The following is a 23,873-nucleotide window of genomic DNA, read 5'->3' on the forward strand; positions in this document are numbered from 1 at the left end:
ATTTCTTCCAAGCCATGAATAATTCAAAAGGTTCATCTAGGTGATGCTTGTGAACACTGCCGGTCCATCTGGGTCTAATAAGATTTGATGATAGTGTGCCACACTCCAGAACACCCGTTTCCAGCTAGCCAGGCACCACTTTTGCGAGATCCTTTAGAGAGGAGCTGTTTTGAATAATGGCCTGACCTATAAAAAAGGCACTATGCGGATTCCCAATTGTGCCGAAGATATGATCCCTGTACAAGTGTTACCCATAATTCAATACTCTAAACGACTGCATGCCACTTACCAAAACAGTGTGTAGCACTGATTATAGTCGATTTTTATCAAGAATGTCAACTAACCAGTTCATCAGGGACATACTATAGGATGTCTGTTTAAGACATAATTTGTCTGCAAAACAGCACAGAACTTTACAAAAAAACACCTTAATACTCACAAACGTTTTCCCCGTTGAGTCCATTTTGTTTTTCCAACATCCTACATTTATTAAAAAAGCAAACCTTTTGTCCCATCTTTAACAAATCATCTTACAAAGAAAGAAAGGCATACAAATCAACAGGCTGTGTTCGAGCAGCATCCAAACGTTGGACTTCCCAGAAATAACCCTTTATATGTATATAGTATTTATATCTCATCTCTTGCCAACTATACAGACATTGCCAATAAGGAGCCTATCATCTTTTTTAGTGCAGAAAGGATCAAAATACTCAATATTAAAATAAACAATTTGGAGGGTAAATTTAAATAAGAGTGTTAAATACAAGACACTTTCTCTAAAGTACTGTACAAAGACCATCAAACACACTTTGGCATTGGAAATACATCATTCGTACACTTGGTGGTAACTTATGTACCTGCAAGTGTTCAGGATCGACTGCATAAGAATACTTTTCTCTGTGGCAAAAAGAAAAAGGTATAACATCATGGTAGACATCATTAGTGAGAGTGGTGGACAAGGCGTGGGGTTGGAAAAGGGACTACAACAACAGAAAAGACTACAGTGTCCATACACCACTGGTTAAAGTCAGGCACGTTTTTTGTTCCTGCAAAATAAACACTTCCAAGTAATCCGATACAACCGCAATTTCGACAACACCACAATCAGTGCTAACCATTAATAACAGTTTTGTGACTAGCACCATATTTATTGCTAGGACAATTTCATTTTTTTTTTGTTCAAAAGTGGAGTATTTACAAAACTTATACAAGAACCTTGTAACACCTTAGTTATTTCCTGGTTGTTATATAATGCATTAAAAGTCAAGGTAAAGTTGAGTAAACTTGTTTACTGAGGGAACCGATAAGTTTACACTTGCCTTATTCGACAAAAGAATATAGATTTCACATAAGTTACATTCATTTTTTGTTGTTGTTGAAATTCACATGTTCCTTCCTATAACCAAATAGCCAAAAACATGAGATCTGCAGCATTCTTCCCTTCCTCCCCTTTATCTTAACCTTCTTTAAATGTATCCCTTTACCCTCCCCCGGCCCCTTGGTATAGTTACACTAATTCATGTTGTGGTTTTTTGATTTCAAAACAATGCTACTAGCATTAGCACGCTAACGCGCACTCATGCGATGGCTATTCACTTTGAATCACCGTAGCCATCGTTCCACTTGACATGCCACCGGCTCGGGTAATGTGGAGTTACCGGCCATGTCGCAGTGTGTGTGTCAGTGTTCTTTGTTGTCGTTGCTCAGGGCTTCTTGTTGTCGACCGAGTGTAGGAACCACTCACTGAACCTCCTGAGCTGGGCGGCTGCCGTTTGGCTCTCCTCGTGCAGACGCATGTTGTCCTGACGCAAGTGCTGGACCTGCTCCTGCAACAGGGCCTTGTCCTCTTGCTCCTGTGGAGAGGGAACACACACACTCCGGTTATTACGCAACCTGGCGTGATGACATTGGCTATACATATGATCACCATTTGGCTTCATTATGACATAATTGTCCGGTTGTACACTGCTTTTCTGAATGAGAATACAAAATATAACCAGATGACAAGCAACTGGTCTCTGTTATAGCCAGGTAAAGATGTATGTTATATGACGGCGTCACCACATCATGGGCAAGCAATCGTATTCTTGCTGTTTATCTGGTCAGATAAAGACATATTTTTCTGGATGCTGAAAAGACTGACAAAACGTCCTTTTACAATCAGTATTCCACCTGACCATGACGACTGGTTTCGCTGGGGTTGTATGATTTACACCATACACCGACAGAGAAGCGTACATTTTTAAAACAACAGCTAATTGCACATACCATTTTAGTATATCGTAGTAGTATACCGATTCATGCGTTCGCCGCGCATGCCTTTGGATAAAAGTAATTAGCTAAATTACCATGTTATTGTTGTTATACATGCTAAAGTGATTCACTGGACACGTTACCGATGTGCTTCGGGGAGTTGACTATACCTTTCGTAGGTCGAACTGAAGCTGTCTGAGGATCTCTTCCAGTTGGATGACTTTGCCAGTGAGCCGAGCAGGAGAGCCATCCCTATATAGAGATAGAGAGAGACAGGCTTCTTTAAAGTTTTGCGAGTCTACAGAGCAGTCTATAGAAATGGACCTGTCACAATCTTCGTCGGGCGAAAGAGAGGAGGACCAAGATGCAGCGTGGTGAGTATTCATTTTAATAGAATACTTGAACAAAACCAAAAAAACAAACGACGACGAAACAGTCCCGTAACGTGAACACAAGAACACATAGTTATTAGTTCATTTTAAAAAGGTCCTATGCAGTTGTTTTTATCTCCAAATAAAATGTTCTGGTTACCAATTAAGCACCTTACTGTGATTGTTTTCAATTTAAAATAGTCAAAAATAAACTCTTCTTAGCAGAAGAGCAATTTTTCAAGGAAGGATCGCTATAGGACTGTCTGGGAGTGGTCTGAGTGGGGAGGAGAAAACTGAAAACGAGCTGTTATTGGCAGAGAGGTTTGGAACTCTTTCTTATTGGTTTATTAACTAATTTGTGTTGACACCAGGCAGGCCAAAACTCCATCCGACCAAAACAGGCGGAAATTTTAGGCAGTCTTTCAAAAAGCTCTTACACTAGAAAGGCATTATCATATTTTTCACAGTATTACTCCAACCACAATGTGATTTAAAAAAAAAACACACACACAGAGAGAGAGGGATAAATCACATTTTTGACTACACTGGGGCTTTAATCGGAATCTTTTGATCATAAAAGTTATTCCTTTAGAGGAGGATGAACAATATTATTTCGGGATTCATGCTATTGTCAGTGCATTCAGTCAGTAAGTAGTGTTAAACATACACATATGTAAGACCTTCTAAATCCCTAATCCCTTCTAAATCCCCTTCTCTACTAAGTCAAGCTCCTTTAACTGCCTGCCCCACCCATAGGCGCAGTACACCTACCCTGCCTCCGGAGCGGCAGCCTCCGACGCAGCCACCCTTCGACTCAGCTCACGGGAGAGCTCCATGGCCTGCTGGGCCTGCTCCACATCCAACACGGAGCACAGTGAACCCTGGTCCGCTGCTAAAGAAAACACACACACACTACTATTAAAGCCGACAATATGTAACTTTTTGGGGGTAGATCTGTTCTATGTGCTCTATTTCTATGCATCCCATTCTTACGTTTCGTTTTGCACACCAGCTTCAAATGGCTGAAAATAGTCAACAAAAATATAAACGCAACATTCAACAATTTCAAACATTTTACCGAGTTACATTTCATATAAGGAAATCAACTGAATTTTTTTTATTAATTAGGTCCCCAATCTATAGATTTCACAGACACAAAAAAAGGCAGAGGCGTGGATCAGAAAACCAGTCAGTATCTGGTGTGACCACCATTTTGCCTCATGCAGTGCGACACATCTCCTTCACATAGAGTTAATCAGGCGGTCGAATGTGGCCTGTGGAATGTTGTCCCATTCCTCTTCAATGGTTGCGTGAAGTCGCTGGATATTGCCGGGAACTGGAACACGCGGTCGTACACGTCGATCCAGAGCATCCCATACATGTCTGGTGAGTATGCAAGCCATGAAAGAACTGGGACATTTTCAGCTTCCAGGAACAGACATGGGGTCGTGCACTATCATGCTGAAACATGAGGTGATGGTGGAGGACGAATGGCACGACAATGGGCCTCAGGGTCTCGTAATGGTCACTCAGTGCATTCAAATGGCCATTGATAAAATGCTTTGGTGTTGGTTGTCCGTAGCTTATGCCTGCCCATACCATAACCCCACTGCCACCATGGGGCACTCTGTTCACAACGTTGATATCAGCAAACGGCTTGCCCACACAACGCCATACAAATGGTCTGCGGTTGTGAGGCTGGTTGGACGTATTACCAAATTCTCTAAGACGACGTTGGAGGCGGCTTATGGTAGAGAAATGAACATTCTATTCTCTGACAACAGATCTGGTATACATTCCTTAAGTTAGCATGCCAATTGCATGGTCCCTCAAAACTTGAGACATCTGTGGCATTGTTTTGTATAATTTTAGAGTGGCATTTTATTGACCCCATCACAAGGTGCACCTGTGTAATAATCAGCTTCTTGATATGCCACAGCTATCAGGTGGATGGATTATCTTGGCAAATGAGAAATGCTCACTAACATGGATGTAAACACATCTTTGCACAAAATTTGAGAGAAATAAACTTTTTGTGCGTATGGAACATTTCTGGGATCTTTTATTTCAGCTCATGAAACATGGGACCAAGACTTCACATTTTTGTTCAGTGTACAAAGTTTTTGGTTATGGAATATACATTTCACAGCAGTGTAGATGGTACAATGATTCTCTCCACTTGCTTGTTTTCTTACAAACTGAAATTAGTCAAAGTATTAGAATTTTAGCAACCAGGAAATGGCGGAGCGATTTCTGCATAGTGAACCTTTAGATCCCATGACACACATTTCGACTTCAATAATGTTCTGAACTGCTGGGAAACGCTAGATTGGAAGAGGAGAGCAGTTTAAATCAGGCGTGTTAGTGCTCGGCTGGAACAAACGTTAGCGGGAGAAAACATCACAACAGAAGAAGTGGTTGAGGTAACACCAGGCAGAAGCATTAGGTGGCTAGAAGGTGGTGGTAGTAGTAGCTACTGTAGTGTTACAGAAATGCTCGTAAAAACCCTCATTTGATTTGGTTTCAACACTAAATCTAATTGTGGAGGTCCCATAGCAGTAATAGCAAAAGCACCAACGGCAGTAAAGGCGAAAGAAGCTCTAATGCCAGTAACTAACTAGTGGTAGTAAAAGTCAAGGAATTCCAGTGAAGAGTAGAGCGCCTCGCTGAGCAAAATGTCATGTCACCTAGTGAGTCTTTCGGACAGTCTTTATCACACAGACGACTGGCATCCTTGTCGAGCTCCAGACCTGAAAACAGGAGACAGCACATCCCTCAGATACAGTTCAGCTACCCGCACTGTGTACAGTCCACTTTCAGTGCAAATAACCTACAGAAGAGCTTAAATGCTCCAAAAGCAATGTTCTAAGGAAAGGCACATTCTGGTGCAGCCCTTTGTAAGCAGTCCAATCTTGCAACCATGAAGGTGGAAAGCATGACTAATAGGGAGTGATGTAGAGTAGAATGGATCCTGTGGAGGTAAACCTAAACCTTTGCCAGAGTCTATTCTAAAAGCAACAATTATGGAGCTACTTTCTAATTTTCGCATACTTTTTTATACTGAACGTTATCAGATCTAAAACGAAACCTAATATTAGATAAAGGTTCAAGATTCAGTATCAACAATGTGCAAAAATAGACAAAATCAGTAAGCGGCAAATACTTTTTCACTGCACTGTATATAACAACTTGATGCACTGTCTCGGTGGGTGAAGAGGGTTGCACGAGCAGGCTGCGGGTTAAATATGAGAGCAAACTGGATTTCACAGTTAAGGCCCCACTCACAGTATAATATACAGTGCCTTCGGACTGTATTCAGACCCCTTGACTTTTCCCACCTTTTGTTACGTTACAGCCTTTTAAAATGGATACAACAACTCAGCTATCTACACACAATAGCCCACAATGACAAAGTGAAAACAGGTTTAGACATTTTCACAAATGTATTAAAAAACAACAAACAGAAATACCTTATTTGCATAAGTATTTAGACTCTTTTCCATGAGACTCGAAATTGAGCTCAGTTGCATCCTGTTTCTATAACTTGGAGTCCACCTGTGGTAAATTCAATTGATTGGAAATGATTTGGAAAGGCACACACCTGTCTATATAAAAGGTCCCACAGTTGACAGTGCATGGCAGAGAAAAAAACCAAGCCACGAGGTCGAAAGAAGTATCCGTAGAGCTCCAAGACAGGATTGTGTCGAGGCACAGATCTGGGGAAGGATACAAAAACATTTCTGCAGCATTGAAGGTCCCCAAGAACACAGTGGCCTTCATCATTCTTAAAATGGAAGAAGTTTGGAACCACCAAGACTATCCTTAGAGCTGGCCGCCCAGCCCAGTCAAATTGAGCAATCGGGGGAAAACGGCCTGGGTCAGGGATGTGACCAAGAACCCGACAGGTCACTCTGACAAAGCTCTTCTGTGGAGATGGGAGAACCTTCCAGAAGGACAACCATCTCTGCAGTACGCCACCAATCAGGCCTTTATGGTAGAGTGGCCAGAAGGAAGCCACTCCTCAGTTAAAGGCACATGATATCCCGCTTGGAGTTTGCCAAAAGGCACCTAAAGGACTCTCGGACCATGAGAAACAAGATTCTCTGGTCTGATGAAACCAAGATTGAACTCTTTGGCCTGAATGCCAAGCGTCACATCTGGAAGAAACCTGGCACCATCTCTACGGTGAAGCATGGTGGTGGCAGCATTATGGCGGATTATGCGTTTAAAATATTTCGACAGAACAACGATTTATCATATTAAATATTTCTTACTATGAGGTGATTTTCCATCAGATTCTTGGGCAATGCATCCTTTCTTGGGTCTAATCTTCTTTTGGTTGAAAGATGTCCTCTGTCCGTCGAAATGACCACTAACGTTCGACCGAGACCCATAAACGTGCCCGGTGCTTGAAAGTGCATAACAAAGCAATGCCTCAAAATCGCACTAAACGGATCTAAATTGCTATAATACGGTTCAGATTAACTACGTTATGATGTTTCTAACTCCTACATCGAATTAAATTACAGACAGATACATTTCACGTTGATAACCGAGCCTCTGAAAATGGCGTCCCGAGGTCCTCTTCTGCGTAATGGCAAAAGTCGAAAGGGGGGCTACCCTCACTCCTTGCCCTTTTATAACCTCTGAGAGCCACGCAAAGAGCCCATTCCACTTCTCATTGGTTACTGACATCCAGGGGAAGGCGGGTGCAGTTCATGTCGTTCCATAGGATATACAGAGACTTTCAAATCTGATCTGAAATCAGAGCTTCGCTCTCAGACCATCGCAGTACCTGTCATGGATTTCGCTGTAGAAAGAGTTCTGGGTCACCCACAGACAAAATTCCAACTTCTATAGAAACTAGAAAGTGTTTTCTATCCAATAGAATTAATAATATGCATATTGTACGATCAGGAATTGAGCACGAGGCAGTTTAATTTGGTGACACTCAGAAATATAAAATGCTAATAGCGCCACCTATTGGCAAAAGGTTAAAGGCACATGATATCCCGCTTGGAGTTTGCCAAAAGGCACCTAAAGGACTCTCGGACCATGAGAAACAAGATTCTCTGGTCTGATGAAACCAAGATTGAACTCTTTGGCCTGAATGCCAAGCGTCACATCTGGAAGAAACCTGGCACCATCTCTACGGTGAAGCATGGTGGTGGCAGCATCATGCTGTGGGGGTGTTTTCTCACGTCACCCCGCTCCTCCGCTCTCTCCACTGGCTTCCAGTTGAAGCTCGCATCCGCTACAAGACCATGGTGCTTGCCTACGGAGCTGTGAGGGGAACTGCACCTCCGTACCTTCAGGCTCTGATCAGGCCCTACACCCAAACAAGGGCACTGCGTTCATCCACCTCTGGCCTGCTCGCCTCCCTACCTCTGAGGAAGTACAGTTCCCGCTCAGACCAGTCAAAACTGTTCGCTGCTCTGGCACCCCAATGGTGGAACAAACTCCCTCACGACGCCAGGTCAGCGGAGTCAATCACCACCTTCCGGAGACACCTGAAACCCCACCTCTTTAAGGAATACCTAGGATAGGATAAAGTAATCCTTCTAACCCCCCCCCCCCCCCCCCTTAAAAGAGTTAGATGCACTATTGTAAAGTGGTTGTTCCACTGGATATCATAAGGTGAATGCACCAATTTGTAAGTCGCTCTGGATAAGAGCGTCTGCTAAATGACTTAAATGTAAATGTAAATGTAATGTGTTTTTCAGCATCAGGGACTGGGAGACTAGTCAGGATCGAGGGAAAGATGAACGGAGCAAAGTACATAGAGAGCCTTGATGAAAACCTGCTCCAGAGCACTCAGGACCTCAGACTGGGGCGAAGGTTCACCTTTCAACAGGACAATGACCCTAAGCACACAGAAAAAGACAACACCGGAGTGGTTCCAGGACAAGTCTCTGCATGTCCTTGAGTGGCCCAGCCAGAGCCCGGACTTGAACCCGATTGAACATCTCTGGAGAGACCTGAAAATAGCTGTGCAGCAACACTCCCCATCCAACCTGATAGAGCTTGAGAGGATCTGCAGAGAAGAATGATAGAAGCTCCCCAAATACAGATATGCCAAGATTGTAGCATTTTATCAAAGAAGACTGAAGGCTGTAACTGCTGCCAAAGGTGGTTCAACAATATACTGAGTAATGGGTCTGAATACTTATGTAAATGTGATAGATTTTTTAAAATTTGCAAAAATGTCTAAACCTGCTTTTCCTTTGTCATTATGGGGTATTGTGTGTAGATTGATGAGGAGGAAAGAACGATTTAATCAATTTTAGAATAAGGCTGTAACCTAACAAAATGTGGAAAAAGTCAAGGGGTCTGAATATTTTCCGAAGGCATTATAAGCCAGTGATTCTCAACTCCAGCTGTAAAGACCCACATGACTGCACATTTTTGGTCTAGCCCAGAACTAACACACTCGATTCAACAACTCAAACAGCCCGTGGCTAAGTTGAATCAAGAGCATTAGCACTGGGCTAGAACAATAAAGTGCAGTCAGATGGGTTGCCGAGTGGAGAAACACTAGAAGCCAGTACCCTTCCTTAGTAACTGACATGGCACAGTACACTATTGTTACCTTCCAGATAGAGAGCATAGGACAATTCTGGGTAGGGAAGAAGACATGAAAAAACAGACTAAGCTTGTGAGAAGTCAGAATAGCCTAGAAGATGTCCGAGTGGGCATCACATATCAATTTAGAAAGCCGGGTAAAGTGAGGTTGAGGAAAGTGAGGTTGAGTTTCTTGCGAAAGGGCAGCACCAACCATCCCCCCACCTGCATCTGTCTTCTCAATATTGGGATGGTGTTGAGAGGTGACGTGGATTTGGAATGTGGTATTTGAGGACAGAAGGGGAAAGGGATGGGAGCTGCTCTCGCTAAGATTGTCCTCGCTCAGGAGTGAGAAGAGGGGAGAGAGAAAAAGGGAATTGCGAGAGGGAAGAGAGATGAAAGTGGTTCTCACTAAAGATACGTGTCTCACTGAAGTTGCTTCTGAGAGCCAAGTGAGAGACTGAGGCTTTGAAAACCTCACCCATAATTACACGTCCCTCTTTCTTCCTTTTAACAATCACTCCGTTCTAATTGACAGTCTCAACATTGGCTTAACATTGACTGAAGTAAATCACAGGTGAAGTGATTATCATAGTAGAACACAAGAGGGCAAAGGGGGGGGGGGGGGGGAGTAAAAGAGAGATAAAGAACAGAGTCAGATATTCCTTGTCCTTAAAAAGACTAGTGAGTTGGAAACAACTAAAAACATCCCACGGCATTCTTTCTGTAACGCTCAACATGGAAGACAAACGGTCGAAGATAAATATGAATCACAACTGAAGAATGAGACGCGCAAGGAGAGAGGAATGTCTGTGTTGTGTCTGTTCTGCTGCCCTCTTGACTGTGAACCATTTGTCCTGTTCTAGTATGCGTGGGTCTACGGTAACATAAATAATGCTCGCTTGTTGCTACTAATGCTCACCCCGCCATGCTAATGAGGGCTAGCATGCTCGAGTTTCTGCGTGCTTAGCAACACTGCCTTGAGAGCACACGGCGAGCGACACGAAATACAACAAGCCAATTAAACGACACGGCATAATAATGCCAGGGTCAGCACTCCCACGACTCTCCAAGAAAATTAGTTCCCCCTTCTTTTCTCTGTTGTTGACTTCTATACAAATCGAAGGCTGCCGTGCAGCCCGATGCTAATCAATGGAGTCCCCGGCCCCACCCCTCGTTGCTCAGGGTGAAAAAAAATGTGGTCAACGGGTCCAACCTATCCAGTCTATAAGCATCTGTTTAGGTCATGAAGGAAAGCAGAAGGCATTTGAAGGAAGGGGAAAAAAAACATTGCGAGTACATCACCCTGTAATTCCAGATGACCAGAAACACAGTTGGACGAGGTAGCTAAGCCATAATTGCCAGAGAACGTGTGCAAGCAAGAGGTGCAATTACGGCGCGAATTCGGCAAAATGGTTCCTTGCTGTGCGCTCCATTGTCATAACGCTTCGCTTCTCAAGTCCCCAAATACTCTCTCTCTCTCCTTCCACTTCCTGCTAATTAGCACCTCGAGGTAGACAGACTGAGTTCAAGGTAGACACAGACAATATGGGAGAGACTGAAGATTTTGACTGGGTCAAGATGATATTGGGGGGGTCAATTGTAATTCATGTCAAGTCGACTTCAGCAAATGAATTTGGCAGACTTTAACTGGATGACGGACAATGAAATCACATCTGAACATTAAGAGAAAAGAAAAACAACTTTTAGAATGGTCTTTTCGCACTTTGAATTTCACGCCAAATTGGATACCTAAATTGACCAGAGTGGGGGGAAAAAAACAGTACGATTTAGACACTGAATAAAGGCCAGGAATTGTTGGCAGCAGCTAATGGGGATCCATAATTAATACAAATACTGAGTGAACAAAAGGGTGACAGTTCAAGCGCTGAACGCCTGATGAGAACTGGGGACAAAAGATTTGACAGCCTTTGACAGTATGACACCTGACAGGAAGAACCTTGGTAGCAGCAAATGTTAGTCAGGTACCACTTACAGCTAGCTAGCATTCCCAGAACATTTCTGGTAGGTTAGCGAACAATGTTTCTGGTAGGTTAGGGGATAACATTCCCATAACCTTTGTTGGTCCAGCTTATAAGTGCTTTAAGAAAGTCTGTCCAAAGGGATATTTTCCTTTTGACATTGTTCAAATGTATCATTTCCAAACAAATGTGAAGATTCCCCTTCTGATGTTCTCGCATCACAACCAAATGGGTACCCGACAAAAAAACATTCCGTACTGTTCTAGGCAATGTTAATTGTTAGCTGGGTAAGCTTTTGGGAGCATCAAAAGGTCAAACAGTAAATAAGCACTCCGTTTTGTTTAATGCCATGCGGGAGTATGATGAATCGAGACGTTGTCCTTACCTTCAAAAGCCCTTGCGGCATCAACAAGATGGGACCAGTCCAGGCCAGACACTGCTTCCGGGAGGGGCATCAGACTGCCATCAGCCATTTTGCAGCGGTCGGCCAGGGAGCTGTCAGAGAACCACAGCTCATCTGTAGAGATGAGACATTTCGGGTTTAGATAAGTGACTGACAAGCTCACCGATTTGGTTCTCCCTCCTTCCGCCTCTCCCTCCTTCCGCCTCTCCCTCCTTCCGCCTCTCCCTCCTTCCGCCTCTCCCTCCTTCCGCCTCTCCCTCCTTCCGCCTCTCCCTCCTTCCGCCTCTCCCTCCTTCCGCCTCTCCCTCCTTCCGCCTCTCCCTCCTTCCGCCTCTCCCTCCTTCCGCCTCTCCCTCCTGTCTACCGATAATTAGACATCAGTGCTCATCCATTCTCCACTTGGAACACCTGCTCCCATGTTAAGGCCAAACTGCTTGCAGATTTCCAAAAGTCATTTCAGGGTTTTGGAGTTTCAAAGTCAGTAAAAACACAAATAGAGTTTAAATAAGATGGTACTCTTAACGAATGAAAGACGGGCACTTTCCACCAAAGCGTAAAACAAACATCTCGCAGAGGTATTTCTTTTGTTGAGACATCTGGAATTCCCCTTGAAGCAAATACAATTCAGCCTGTTCAATTTGCACCAAATTGAACGTGCGAGACAAAACCCCATCCAAAATGTTAGAAAATGCGAAACAATTACATACTCGAATTGCACTCCTGCTTGGAAAACTGCCAAGAACACGGTTACTAAAAAAACGATGTCACAGTCTGCTGTTGAAAGCTGATTAGAGGACGGAGACGAAAGGGGGAGCTTCCTCCCGCCAGACAGACAATTAACCTGCATCTAGGGGACATCCACAGGGGTCAGCTTTGGCGAACAGACTCACACAAACCTAGGCATACAAATGTGTGCATAAAAATCTCACACACAGCTGGAGATGTGATCCCCCCCCCCCCCCCCCTAGAGTTAAGGTGATCTGAATAAGACACAGCAATCACATATCCACACACACACAACCTCCACCCTCCAAGGTGTGTGTGGAGGGGGGATTCAGTCATTGCGAAATACAACAAGTGGTTAGAATGTTTCAACAAAAACCGCAAGGAGGACCGACAATGAAAGGGTTAATATTTTGCATACTCAATGAGCACATATTGAGATGTTCTTCCCAGTGGAAAATATCCAATATATTGCTGTATTTCTTATGAAGAGAGTAAACTTTTTAAAATAGGTTTGCATAAGACAGATGGGAAATTGAAAGTGGCATACGCTGGTAGCTTTTACTACGGGTCTCGTAAAGTTCAGCTTCAGACTGGCAAGGGCGTTTGTATTTAATTGACCACAATGAGCTCGCAGTTAGATCTTTTTTTATTTCTATTGCCTTCATTTGAAAATCAAAATGGCTGCCCTGCCACTTTGTTTACTACTAAGCTGAGGAATGAGTCTGGAGAAATATAAAAGTGGCTGTAAATATCACAGAGTAGGCCTTTAAGTGCTTTTCAGGAGTAGGTGAATGCAGCTGTCCACTGTCCATTTGCCTCGTTTGCGTTCCATCTTTGGCAGATACATGAATGATTTCGTAACATGTGTTCCATTCCTAATTGAACGTCTGAATCAATGAAATGTACTCCAAGGTTTCCCTAACATATAATACAATGTAGGACAAACTTTGGTACTTTTACACTGACTATACAGTTTGGCATATTTCGATTTTAAGGTAAAAGGGGCCTTGAAAAAAACGGTATGAGCTGAATATGGTGGGTTAGAGCAGGGCTGGAAGAAAAAGTATACATCCTGTAGCTCTCCAGGAGAAAGGTTGGCCATCTCTAGATATAAAGAATATATTATCTATCTGTTCTATTACATTCTGTTTTCACAACTGACAAGACCTAGCTAGCGAGAGAGACTACGCCACCCCCCCACCCTAAACGGGCAGACACTCACTCTTGTGTAGCGGCGCCCCGTGGCTGTGGCCGAGGCTCATGCGAGGTGGCAGGGTGCTGGGGTAGGGCTCAGTGGGGGTGCTGAACAGGATATCGTTGGGCAGGGCCTGGTCCAGGAGAGAGCTCCGAGAGTTGACCAGGGACAGGGTTTTCCTGTAGCTGCTGCACAGGCTCTCGTCCGACAGGGTCCGGTACAGGGACCTCCGTGGGGACATGGGCAGGCCGCCAGGACCTGTCAGACTCTGCGGGAAGGGATGGAGAAAATGAGGGAGGGGAAAAAGGGTGACTGAAAATCCTGAGACGTTTTACATCTCGGAGAGCTGCACCGCGGAAGGGGTGATTCAAGCTCCAGCTGGTAGTGCTAAACTAGGAAAAAAACTGCCTGAATCTTCCACAAAATTGGCTAAACAGTAACTTCGGTCTACCACAGTGCCAAAAATGAGAGCCGATAATTTCCCCTCAATTATCTAACGATAGCTTCCCTGCGCATAGTAGTTGGTATCAATTCAGGGCGTCAGACAATAATCTTCCATTTATTACAGGAGGATATGTCAAGACTATTGACTATTATGTTGCTGGCAGCCAATTTCCTGTGATGTATTTCTCAATCAGTGAACAAAGAGGACCGAAGAGCAGCTTGCTAGCTCCCAGATCAAATCCATTTGTATCAACCCCTTCCCATTCTACCTCCACCCTTGTTTCCTGGCCACATTGTCTTCTTCTAATTACCCAAGAGCCTTTACATCAAGTAGTGGCTTTTTTCATGATGCTAGGCCGGTGGTATTGAACGGTAGATGTCTAAATTAACCTTTCGACAGGCGGAGGGAAGCTGTGCTCGAAAAAAGGTTAGCCCAAGTCTGGCGCCTTATAATCCCACTTGGTTTTCTTTTCATTTGAAAACGGTGGCAGCCTTGATTTTTAATATCACAAGCAATCTGAATGGATTATGTCAAGCGGAGGAAGGAGCCGACTGAAGGAAATTAAAGCAAGACACTCATTGTCAGGGGAGGAAATGGCTAACACGACACTAGATAATGCTGTCAGCTCTATTTATCACATTTCTATCTGCGACGTTCAAACCTTTCCTTTCACTGAACACAGCCCAGACAGCGTACGAATGAACCACGGAGTCGGAGTGATAGTGAACCGAGTAGTGTGTGGAGAAAAACTTGCGGGAGCAGGGGCTCACCTTGCCACGCCCCCCCTCCCCAGGGGAACTGTCGGGCAGCATCATCTTCAGGAAGGCCTCTCTGGTCAGGCTGGGCTGGCTGTCTGCACCTAGCATGGCCCGCAGCCTGCCCCCCAGGGGAGGATGGGGGATGCAATGGAGAGAGGGAGGGAGGGGAAGACGAACAGGCGGAAGAGAGAAAAGAGATTGAGATGAGTGAAAAAGGGATAAATGAAGAACGATGGTAAGGTAGAGAATGTAACGAGAAAGTGAGGGTAGAGAGAGAAAGTGAGGTGGAGAAAGGAGGGAAGAAAGAGATCGGGATGAGAAACAGGCAGAGAGAGGGTGTATATTGGGGGCAAAAAAAAATGGTAAGAGAGATGCATTAGAGACAAGCTTATCAGTTTCATTGAAGTTTCTTGTGAAAGCTATTGTCCAAGGGTAGGTGGGAAGGCAGTCTCTCCTGAACAAAGAACATGTGTCTAAAATAACACCCAATTCCTGGTCAAAAGCAGCGCTCTACATGTGGAATAGGGGGTAATTTACCCACAAAGGTGAGGTAGAGGGGGCATAGTGACACGTGTGGGAGAGTAAGACATATATAGAAGCATAAAGCTATCAAAAGTAAGACCAGGCAGCACATTACACTGCTCTTTGGGAAGGACAAAATCATAAAACAAGGTCATAAGAAATAAGTATACTACCAGAACTACTGTAAAGGGTTACTGAAAGTTGAATATCAACACACACACACACAAACAGGGGGAGTCATTTATTACAATATGCTGTTCGGAACCAGTCAATCACAGTTCTTCAACTGGAGGGCATCTAGCTTGGGGAGTTGCCGTTTCCAGGTAAACACACAGAGTGGGGGTGGGGTGTCACGGAAGGCACAGTTTGCATTGTGTACAGACACCATGTGAATGACAAAGCGGGTCGATTTATTTTACCAGCCCATTTCAACCGGGCTCTGTCCAATATTTATTAAGAAATGACGCACTTTAACTTAGACTTCCACACAACCAAATGGTGATTTTAATCTCAAGAAACGGCTAAATATTATATCATCTCAATTTTACAATGTCATTTGTTAGTAAATACAAAGTAAATAGTGGACTGTAAAATAAAGCATACGTAAGAGGTTTATTGAACCAAACAGGCTTCCGTAAAGCTAGTGTACCTGGATCTCAGTGTTAGAGTCTTTAGTAGGAAAGACAATACGCCTTCCATTCCACTGATGTAGAAAACCCCAAGTGAAAAAAGGAGGGAAATTATGGTAATGTACATTGAGATGTAAACAAAAGCTGTATACATGGCTGATATGCAAGCATACTGCGGTCAAAATTGTTATGCTATATATGGTCATACCTCAAATAACATTGGCCTTATCAAGCAGACTATGTTATAAACCTGTTACTTTTGTGTTAATTGTTTCTGTACAGGGGTAAGTACACTAACTACTTGTTCTTGCAGACATAGTACAAACTATTTACACAATAGTTACCTTGGAATAAGGCCAATGTAGTGGTGATGAAAATACTGCTCTACTCTTGTTAACCTCCACCAATCATAAACATTACAATGAAACCTGTCATGCCATGATATAATATAACAACAAAAGAATGGCAACTGTCCACGAATGCTACTTCTACACTATATATACACAAAAGTATGTGGTCACTCACCATTTTAAATGAGTGGATTCGGCTATTTCGGCCACAGTCGTTGCTGACAGGTGTATAAAAATGTAGCACACAACCACGCAATCTCCATAGACAAACATTGGCAGTAGATTGGCTGAAGAGCCATTTACTGAAGAGCTCAGTAACTTTCATCATAGGATGTCAAATGTCTTCCCTGCTAGAGCTGCCCCGGTCAACTGTAAGTGCTGTTATTGTGAAGTGGAAACGTCTAGGAGCAACAACGGCTCAGCCGAAGTGGTAGGCCACACAAGCTCACAGAAGGGGACCGCCGAGTGCTGAAACCACGGTTGCAACACTCACTCCCGAGCTCCAAACTGCCTCTGGATGAAACATCAGCACAAGAACGGTTTGTCTGGAGCTTCATAAAATGGGTTCCCATGGCCAAGCAGACGCACACAAGCCTAAGATCACCATGCACAATGCAAAGCGTCGGCAGGAGTGGTGTAAAGCTCACCGCCATTGGACTCTGCAGCAGTGGAAATACTTTCTCTGGAATGATGACTCGCGCTTCACCAACGGACGTGGAATTTCTTTCCTTCTTAATGCGTTTGAGACAATCAGTTGTTGTGACCAGGTAGGGTTGGTATACAGAAGATTGCCCTATTTGGTAAAAGACCAAATCCATATTATGGCAAGAACAGCTCAATTAAGCAAAGAGAAACGACAGTCCATCATTACTTTAAGACATGAAGGTCAGTCAATGAACTTCGAAAGTTTCTTCAAGTGCAGTCGCAAAAACCATCAAGCGCTATGATGAAATTGGCTCTCATGAGGACCGCCACAGGAAAGGAAGACCCAGAGTTACCTCTGCTGCAGAGGATAAGTTCATTACAGTTAATTCCATAAATTAACTTTCAACAAGGCACACCTGTTAATTGAAATGCATTCCAGGTGACTACCTCTTGAAGTGCAAAGCTGTCATCAAGGTGTAGGGTGGCTACTTTGAAGAATCTCACATTTAAAATATATTTTGATTTGTTTAACACTTTTTTGGTTATTACATGATTCCATATGTGTTATGTCATAGTTTTGATGTCTTCACTATTATTCTACAATGTAGAAAATAGTCAAAATAAAGAAAAAATATTTTACTTCAAAAAAAATAATTGGGTATTAGAAATGATTTCAGACAATTACATTGATGGAAGCTATGCTCACGGGGCGCCAGTCGGGGAGACATGTTCTAGATTACTCATGCTTCACCATCTAGCAGTCCGACGGACAAATCTGGGTTTGGTAGATGCCAGGACAACGCTACCTGCCCCAATGCATAGAGCCAACTGTAAAGTTTGTGGAGGAGGAATAATGGTCTGGGGCTGTTTTTCATGGTTCGGGCTAGGCTCCTTAGTTCCGGTGAAGGGAAATCTTAACGCTACAGCATATAATGACATTCCAGACGATTCTGTGCTTCCAACTTTGTGGCAACAGTTTGGGGAAGGCCCTTTCCTGTTTCATCATGACAATGCCCCCGTGCACAAAGCGAGGCCCATACAGAAATGGTTTATCGAGATCGGTGTGGAAGAACTTGACTGGCCTGCACAAAGCCCTGACCTCAACCCCATCGAACACCTGTGCGATGAATTGGGATGCCGACTGCGAGCCAGGCCTAATCCCCCAAAATCCGTGCCCAATCTCACTAATGATCGTGGCTGCATGGAAGCAAGTCTCCGCAGCAATGTTCCAACATCTAGTGGAAAGCCTTCCCAGAAGAGTGGAGGCTGTTATAGCAGCAAAGGGGGGACCAACTCCATATTAATGCCCATGATTTTGGAATGAGATGTTCGACAAGCAGGTGCCCACATACGTTTTTTAATGTAGTGTAGCTTCAGCAATCCACACTTGTTTTGTATTATCTATTTGCAGTCTCATCTATATGTTTACTTTGGGGGCACTATGCCCACTACGAAGGCTGTTTTGTGAACGGAAAATATCAGAAAAGGTCGCACTAGCCGATGGACACTTGACACTAGCTAAATGAGAGACCGTACTAGAGGACACTGCTTCAACTCCTACTTATCAATAAGATGGGACATGTGTCAAGAGGATTCTGTCAGAGCATCAAGTAATCAGAGGTTACTTTTAATATGGCTGTCCCCTTTGATCAGAACCTGCCTAAAATGGGGGCCTTTGGTTAGTATGGCAGTATGGCACCTTTTCAAAAGGACCAAAGCACTCAGTTTGTCAGCTCGCCATCTTTTTTCCAGTTCAGTTAACTTAACCAAGAAAGACCGTCAACCTGGCCAAAGGTTAGCAGGAAAGTACTAGTAAAGTTGACGCACTTGTGGCTTCTTTATTAAAATAGGACGATGGGGTTTGTTTCAACGGGTTACGTAGAGTCGAGGCTGAAAACTTGTCAGTCATGGGGGTAGAAAAATGATGTGTGGCACTGGCAACTATTATGATGCTATAGAGCATATAGACAGCGCTCTAGGAGCAAGTTACATGTCCAAGTAAGAATACAACCCCACAAAACACTGCTTATTTACTCACCCGTAGTCTTTTGGCCTGCCCAGATCCTCCATTGGAGAGCCATCCACGGCTTTCTTCCAGCCAATCAGATACTCTTTGCCTGGTGATTGGCGGGCGTGGATGGGATCATTAAGCCCCGCCCCTGTCACCGTGCTTCCGGAGGAGACGATGTAGACTTTGGAGGAGTCGACCGAGGTGGAGGTCTTAGGACCACGTTCCGAGGGGCTGCCTGAGTGCCGTGAGCCACTAGGAAAACCGAGACAGAAACATGTGATCACAGTTGGCCAATTACATCAAATATGAGGGGCTACCAAAAAAAACAGGGTTTGGGGTCAGTCCATTTTAGATCAGTAAAGTCAGGGGATAATCAGGAGGGATAATTCTGCCTCCTGAATTGAACTGACCCAAACCCCGCTACCCATATCAGTGGTTCTCCTCACGACGGGCTCTGTGTGGTTCTCGGAGCAGGTTTTGATCCTAACTCCTATTACTCCACTAGCCTACTTCAGCAGAATTCATGCCAACCCTGCCTATGCGGACAACATAGTGATACGAATTGGGGCATGATGACACTGCACTGTTGCCGCTGGCAGCGAAGGGCAAATGTGTCACACCTCATTAAATGCTGCATTGTGCACACTGCGGGGGGAGGCAGGATCATGCCATGGCCACAGTGAGCCTGCCACAACATGGAGGACCGGTCGTCAACCTTTTAGCATAATCTTGTTCCCAGACACTTTCGCCCCAAATGCACAAAGAGTCTGGTGGACCAACGCGTCAAACTTAGCCCTTTGTTAGACAATACAGAGAGGCTGGAGAAACTCCCAGCGCAGGCATTGGTTTAAATAGGCTTAACCTACCAACCAATCATCTCCCAGAACGCTTTCCCCTTCACTATCCCCCGTATGCTAGCACAGAGCCACGCCCCGCAGTCAGGTGATTCGCTAAAATGTAATTACAAATACTTTACTCAGTAGAGCACTCCCATAGAATTCTATGGCCACTCCCATTAAGGCCAATTTAGAGTGGTTGATATCCCAGGATTATATAGGCTGGGCGCAATAGCCGGAGGTAAAATAGCCGAGGTGTACTCACTTTTTAAGACACAAGCTCAAGTACATAATAAAAATATGAAATCATATGATGTAGTTCCTATTCAACAAAAGTTGAGGAATCGGGCTTGAAATTACAATGGCTGGCATGTACATTAATCAAGAAACTGGCTGGCTGGTATCATGTTACTGGTATAGTTAGTTATCCTTGTTAGTTTGCCCAATATTGATGTTGCGTTATCCATGTCTCCCTCCCTGCCCTGGATCCCCATTGCCTAGCGCTTTGGCTAACACTGACTTTTGCTGGTGCTAGGCTCACAATCGTTAACTATGCTGTCGCTGTCCTCTTCTTCCGCTAGAACTCTTTGACCCGGCGCTGTGACATCCTCTTCGGAATGGGCTTACATGCACGTTGACGTTAGCATTGGCACTGTCCCTTAAACTTTCCGGCCCCACCTTTTGCGTGGTGGTGTTACTTTTCCATGTTGATTTGGGAGTTTTCCTAAGTGGACTTCTCTTGATAGATAGCTCTTCTCGTGAACGGGAGCCCCTGCTCCCTCTAGTTTTTCCTGCACACTCTACTTGGTTCACTATCACTCCGACTCTGGTTCATTCGTACGCTGTCTGGGCTGTGTTCAGTGAAAGGAAATGTTTGGAACGTTGCAGATAGAAATGTAATAAATAGAGCTGACATGATTCTCTAGTGTTAGCCATTTCGGGTGCTCCAGATGGCCAGTCCATTACTGTGAGTAAGGCTAAATAGGTCATTGCTGTGCCTGCACAATAGATTGTTTTATTAATTCACATAGACACTGGGCACATCAACATCGATAATGGCGCCGCTAAAGTAGCCAGCTAACCTACTTAGCCAGCGACTAAGCAAAAACCACCGTCGTCATCATCGCAATCTCCCCACTAGATTCCCAATCCATTATTCTCGCACGTCCTCTCCAAGCTTGTGCACAGTAGCCTGGAGTCAAGGTTACCTTTCCAACATTTCATGTCCTTCATTTTTGGATCAGACCGAACGAAACGGAGTAGACCGTTTCCTGCCCAACTCTGCAGTTTGCTGCTGGGCCAGGCTGAGTACCTCCATATTGGGGTCAGGTAGGACCAGATATAGTCTTCATTTTCATGCTGTGCCAGGCTGAGCGGTGACATCAGGTTCTCCATTTTCAGTCAGACTGGATGAGCCAAAGTGCAGTTTCCTACCGGACTAAAAGTACAATGTGTAATGTGTACATGCCTAGAGCAAAAATAACTCACATCCAATAATGACAGACATTGAAAACATGGGCAGTTTGACCTCACATTACTTAGCCTGATGATGTGTCATTGGAATGAAAAAGGTACCAGTACTGATTTACATTTTTCAGTACCAGGGTTAATTTTAGAGTTAATATTCTACAAGAGGCGCTGATGATCAAGCAGAATAACATGTCAGATGCTGGTACCGCGGATCGGTGAGTCGTTGCCAACAATTCAAGCGCTGGTCATTGGTCAGATAAAAGGGATCCAGTCAGCCTCTTGGTGTAGGGTGATGTTGCCCCTAGACACTGATCATGGGTCAGTTTTGCGGCTTCCCCACTAATGGATTGGGAGAGTGGAAGCTGATCCTAGATCTGTCCTTTGGGGAACTTTATTTTGGAGCTACACCTTACCTGGACATGGAGGAAATCTCACTCAGGTCGCCCAGGCTCCCGTCCGTTACGTGCCCAGCCGAAGTGGCCTGGGTGCTGTAGCCTTGTGACGTCAATCCTCCTTCCGGCGTCCCCGCTCCGTGGTAACCCCCCGTCCCGTGGTTCTCCAGCACCCACTGCTCCCCTCGGGCATTCTGTGGGACTGGCCGGCCAGCTGAGACCCCCGGTACACCACCTCCGCTGCAGCCGGGTAGAGGGGGAGGTGGCGGGGGCATGCAAGGTGCCGTGTCGATGCCGCTGTCGGTAGATGCGCCCTTGATGTAGATGAGGCCCAGGGCATCGGGGTCCATGGGGTCACCAGAGCCGAAGCGCTTGTCGTCGCTGCTGCCGCTGGAGGCATTGCTGGAGAGCGTGTTGCTGCTGGAGTGGCTGGAGCCGGACTGGGAGAAGAGATGGAGATCAAACAACAATAGTTAGTGGTTAGCAGCATTCATTTGTGTCTGAAAATTAGCGGTTAAATCCTTGCTTCGTCCATTCTTGTTTTCTCAGTTCCTCTCAAAGAGCATTGGAGTAAAGGATCCAAGACCTCGCCCTCCGACCTCCAATGACCTTTGAGAGGAATTGAGGAAACAAGGATTCGGCAGCTAGTGTACATAGGCTATGTGTCCTTACACCACAATTCAATCATATCTTAGATAAAAGTGGAAAAACACATTGTGGATTTATTCACTGGTTCAGAATGTATTAACTTAACTTGAGAATTATGAAATTGGGGCCCTGGAAATGTTTGGTACAATTTACTATTGTACTTATTCGTTGTTACAATGTATTTACAGCAGTAAATTACCATAATCCTAACCCTAATCTAATCCAACAAGTCGTGTGGGAAAATGACCAACATACCACTTCACAGGCCTTTAGTGTAACAAAACTACATTTCATTTAAAACATTCTTTTCTTGTTGCTAGACTATATGTGGTTTGGACTTTAAACCATTCACATTTTGATTTAATAGAGCAATCCAGCCATTGAGCTTCCTACTCCTGTTAAGAGAGGTATATTCATAGCCGACTTGGGTCCCATTTTAACTACACCGTAGTAAAATAAATAATTCCTGAAGCTGCAATTAATGGAAAACTCCATAAACCGAGCCATTTCCAAATGGGTTCGGAGGGCATATGAAACTTTAATGCGCTCTGCATAGGGAGCCAAGTACATTCTACCCCTCGTTCTGTTTATCCCCTCAAGCTTCAAACATTGCAATATTTTTCCCAGGGCCAATTGTTGGGATGCTTCCTCATTTACAGTAATATTAATGAAAATAAATAACGCACATGAATCGATATTCACCATGCGTCGCCATTACTCTCAATGCACATTTACATTTATTTCAAATTAAGTGGTGGTGGTGGTGGGGAGAGGGGGGGGGGGGGGGGTTTTACAGGATAATAAATCCCGAAGCGACAGTTTGCTGTTAGTAAAAACGTCATCAACGACAAGGGTAAGCTGACCTTTCCTGGCCTGATCCATCAAGGACCGTTTTAGTCAACCTGAAGAGAGGAGGGGGGGACCCTCGTTCTCCGCAGTCATAGCGCTACACACCATCGCACTGTGTAGGCTTGGGGCTGTATGGGTAACCAAGCCGTTCTCTACTGCTAGGTGTGACCCTAAAGATCAGATGACTATACTGTACGGTATCATGACCCATCTGTCAAGGGTGTCGTGTTGCGGTCCAAAACCGAAGACCATGCACTTTGCTAGTAGGGGACAAGGTGCTCTGCGCGCGCATAGTTAGGTCTACCAAAGCCTTTATCGACTGACGGGACTCCTATGGGAAACGGTCACCGAATGGCCATGATGTTCTGTCATTGGATGACATGAATGCTTTCATGTGAAACGAATGAAACATATGATTGATTAATGAATCACTTTGTTTACTTACAACTACCTGATTTAGTCCTGAAACAGTGTTACAAGACATACTTTCCATTGATGTTCAAAATGTAGGCTATTGCATGAGATGACATAGACGCAACAAGCTAACCCAAAGAAAAAAGCATTACAGCGTAAAATCAAAGTTAACCTGGCAACCCTCAATAAACATCAGGATAACTCTTTCCAAATACGAGTACTCACGTGTCGGTATTTATCGGGGGAGTCCTTTGCTCCTTGTCTCGGCTGGCTTCTCTCCCTCGTGCTCAGAATCTTCGTGGAGGGATGGTGCCACTTGGCCTCTGCAAAAGAGGAATAAGACAATTTGTGATTTAAAAAAAAATGTATTTATAATTTTCTCATTAAAATACTTGTGTTGCAATTTCTACGAT

The 23,873-nt window shown here is 44.4% G+C and overlaps 1 protein-coding gene across 2 annotated transcripts in view; it reads right to left on the reverse strand.

The window, feature by feature from the left end:
* Positions 1 to 462: 462 nt before the first annotated feature.
* The window catches only part of LOC129839736 (signal-induced proliferation-associated 1-like protein 2), a 105,262-nt gene continuing 81,851 nt past the window's right edge, over positions 463 to 23,873 (reverse strand). Inside the window, exons 13-22 of one of the 2 annotated variants that reach the window (XM_055907338.1) lie at positions 23,686 to 23,783; positions 21,571 to 21,989; positions 18,879 to 19,103; positions 14,707 to 14,812; positions 13,519 to 13,759; positions 11,553 to 11,684; positions 5,312 to 5,374; positions 3,396 to 3,516; positions 2,424 to 2,505; positions 463 to 1,853 (exon numbers count right to left, since the gene is read on the reverse strand). In XM_055907338.1, the coding sequence (XP_055763313.1) occupies positions 1,704 to 1,853; positions 2,424 to 2,505; positions 3,396 to 3,516; positions 5,312 to 5,374; positions 11,553 to 11,684; positions 13,519 to 13,759; positions 14,707 to 14,812; positions 18,879 to 19,103; positions 21,571 to 21,989; positions 23,686 to 23,783 (1,637 nt within the window). In that variant the 3' untranslated portion in view covers positions 463 to 1,703. The remainder of the gene's footprint in view (positions 1,854 to 2,423; positions 2,506 to 3,395; positions 3,517 to 5,311; positions 5,375 to 11,552; positions 11,685 to 13,518; positions 13,760 to 14,706; positions 14,813 to 18,878; positions 19,104 to 21,570; positions 21,990 to 23,685; positions 23,784 to 23,873) is intronic. The other variant, XM_055907339.1, reaches the window with a different exon arrangement.

Source organism: Salvelinus fontinalis, chromosome 40, assembly GCF_029448725.1.
Source record: "Salvelinus fontinalis isolate EN_2023a chromosome 40, ASM2944872v1, whole genome shotgun sequence".
In the NCBI taxonomy this organism is placed as follows: domain Eukaryota; kingdom Metazoa; phylum Chordata; class Actinopteri; order Salmoniformes; family Salmonidae; genus Salvelinus; species Salvelinus fontinalis.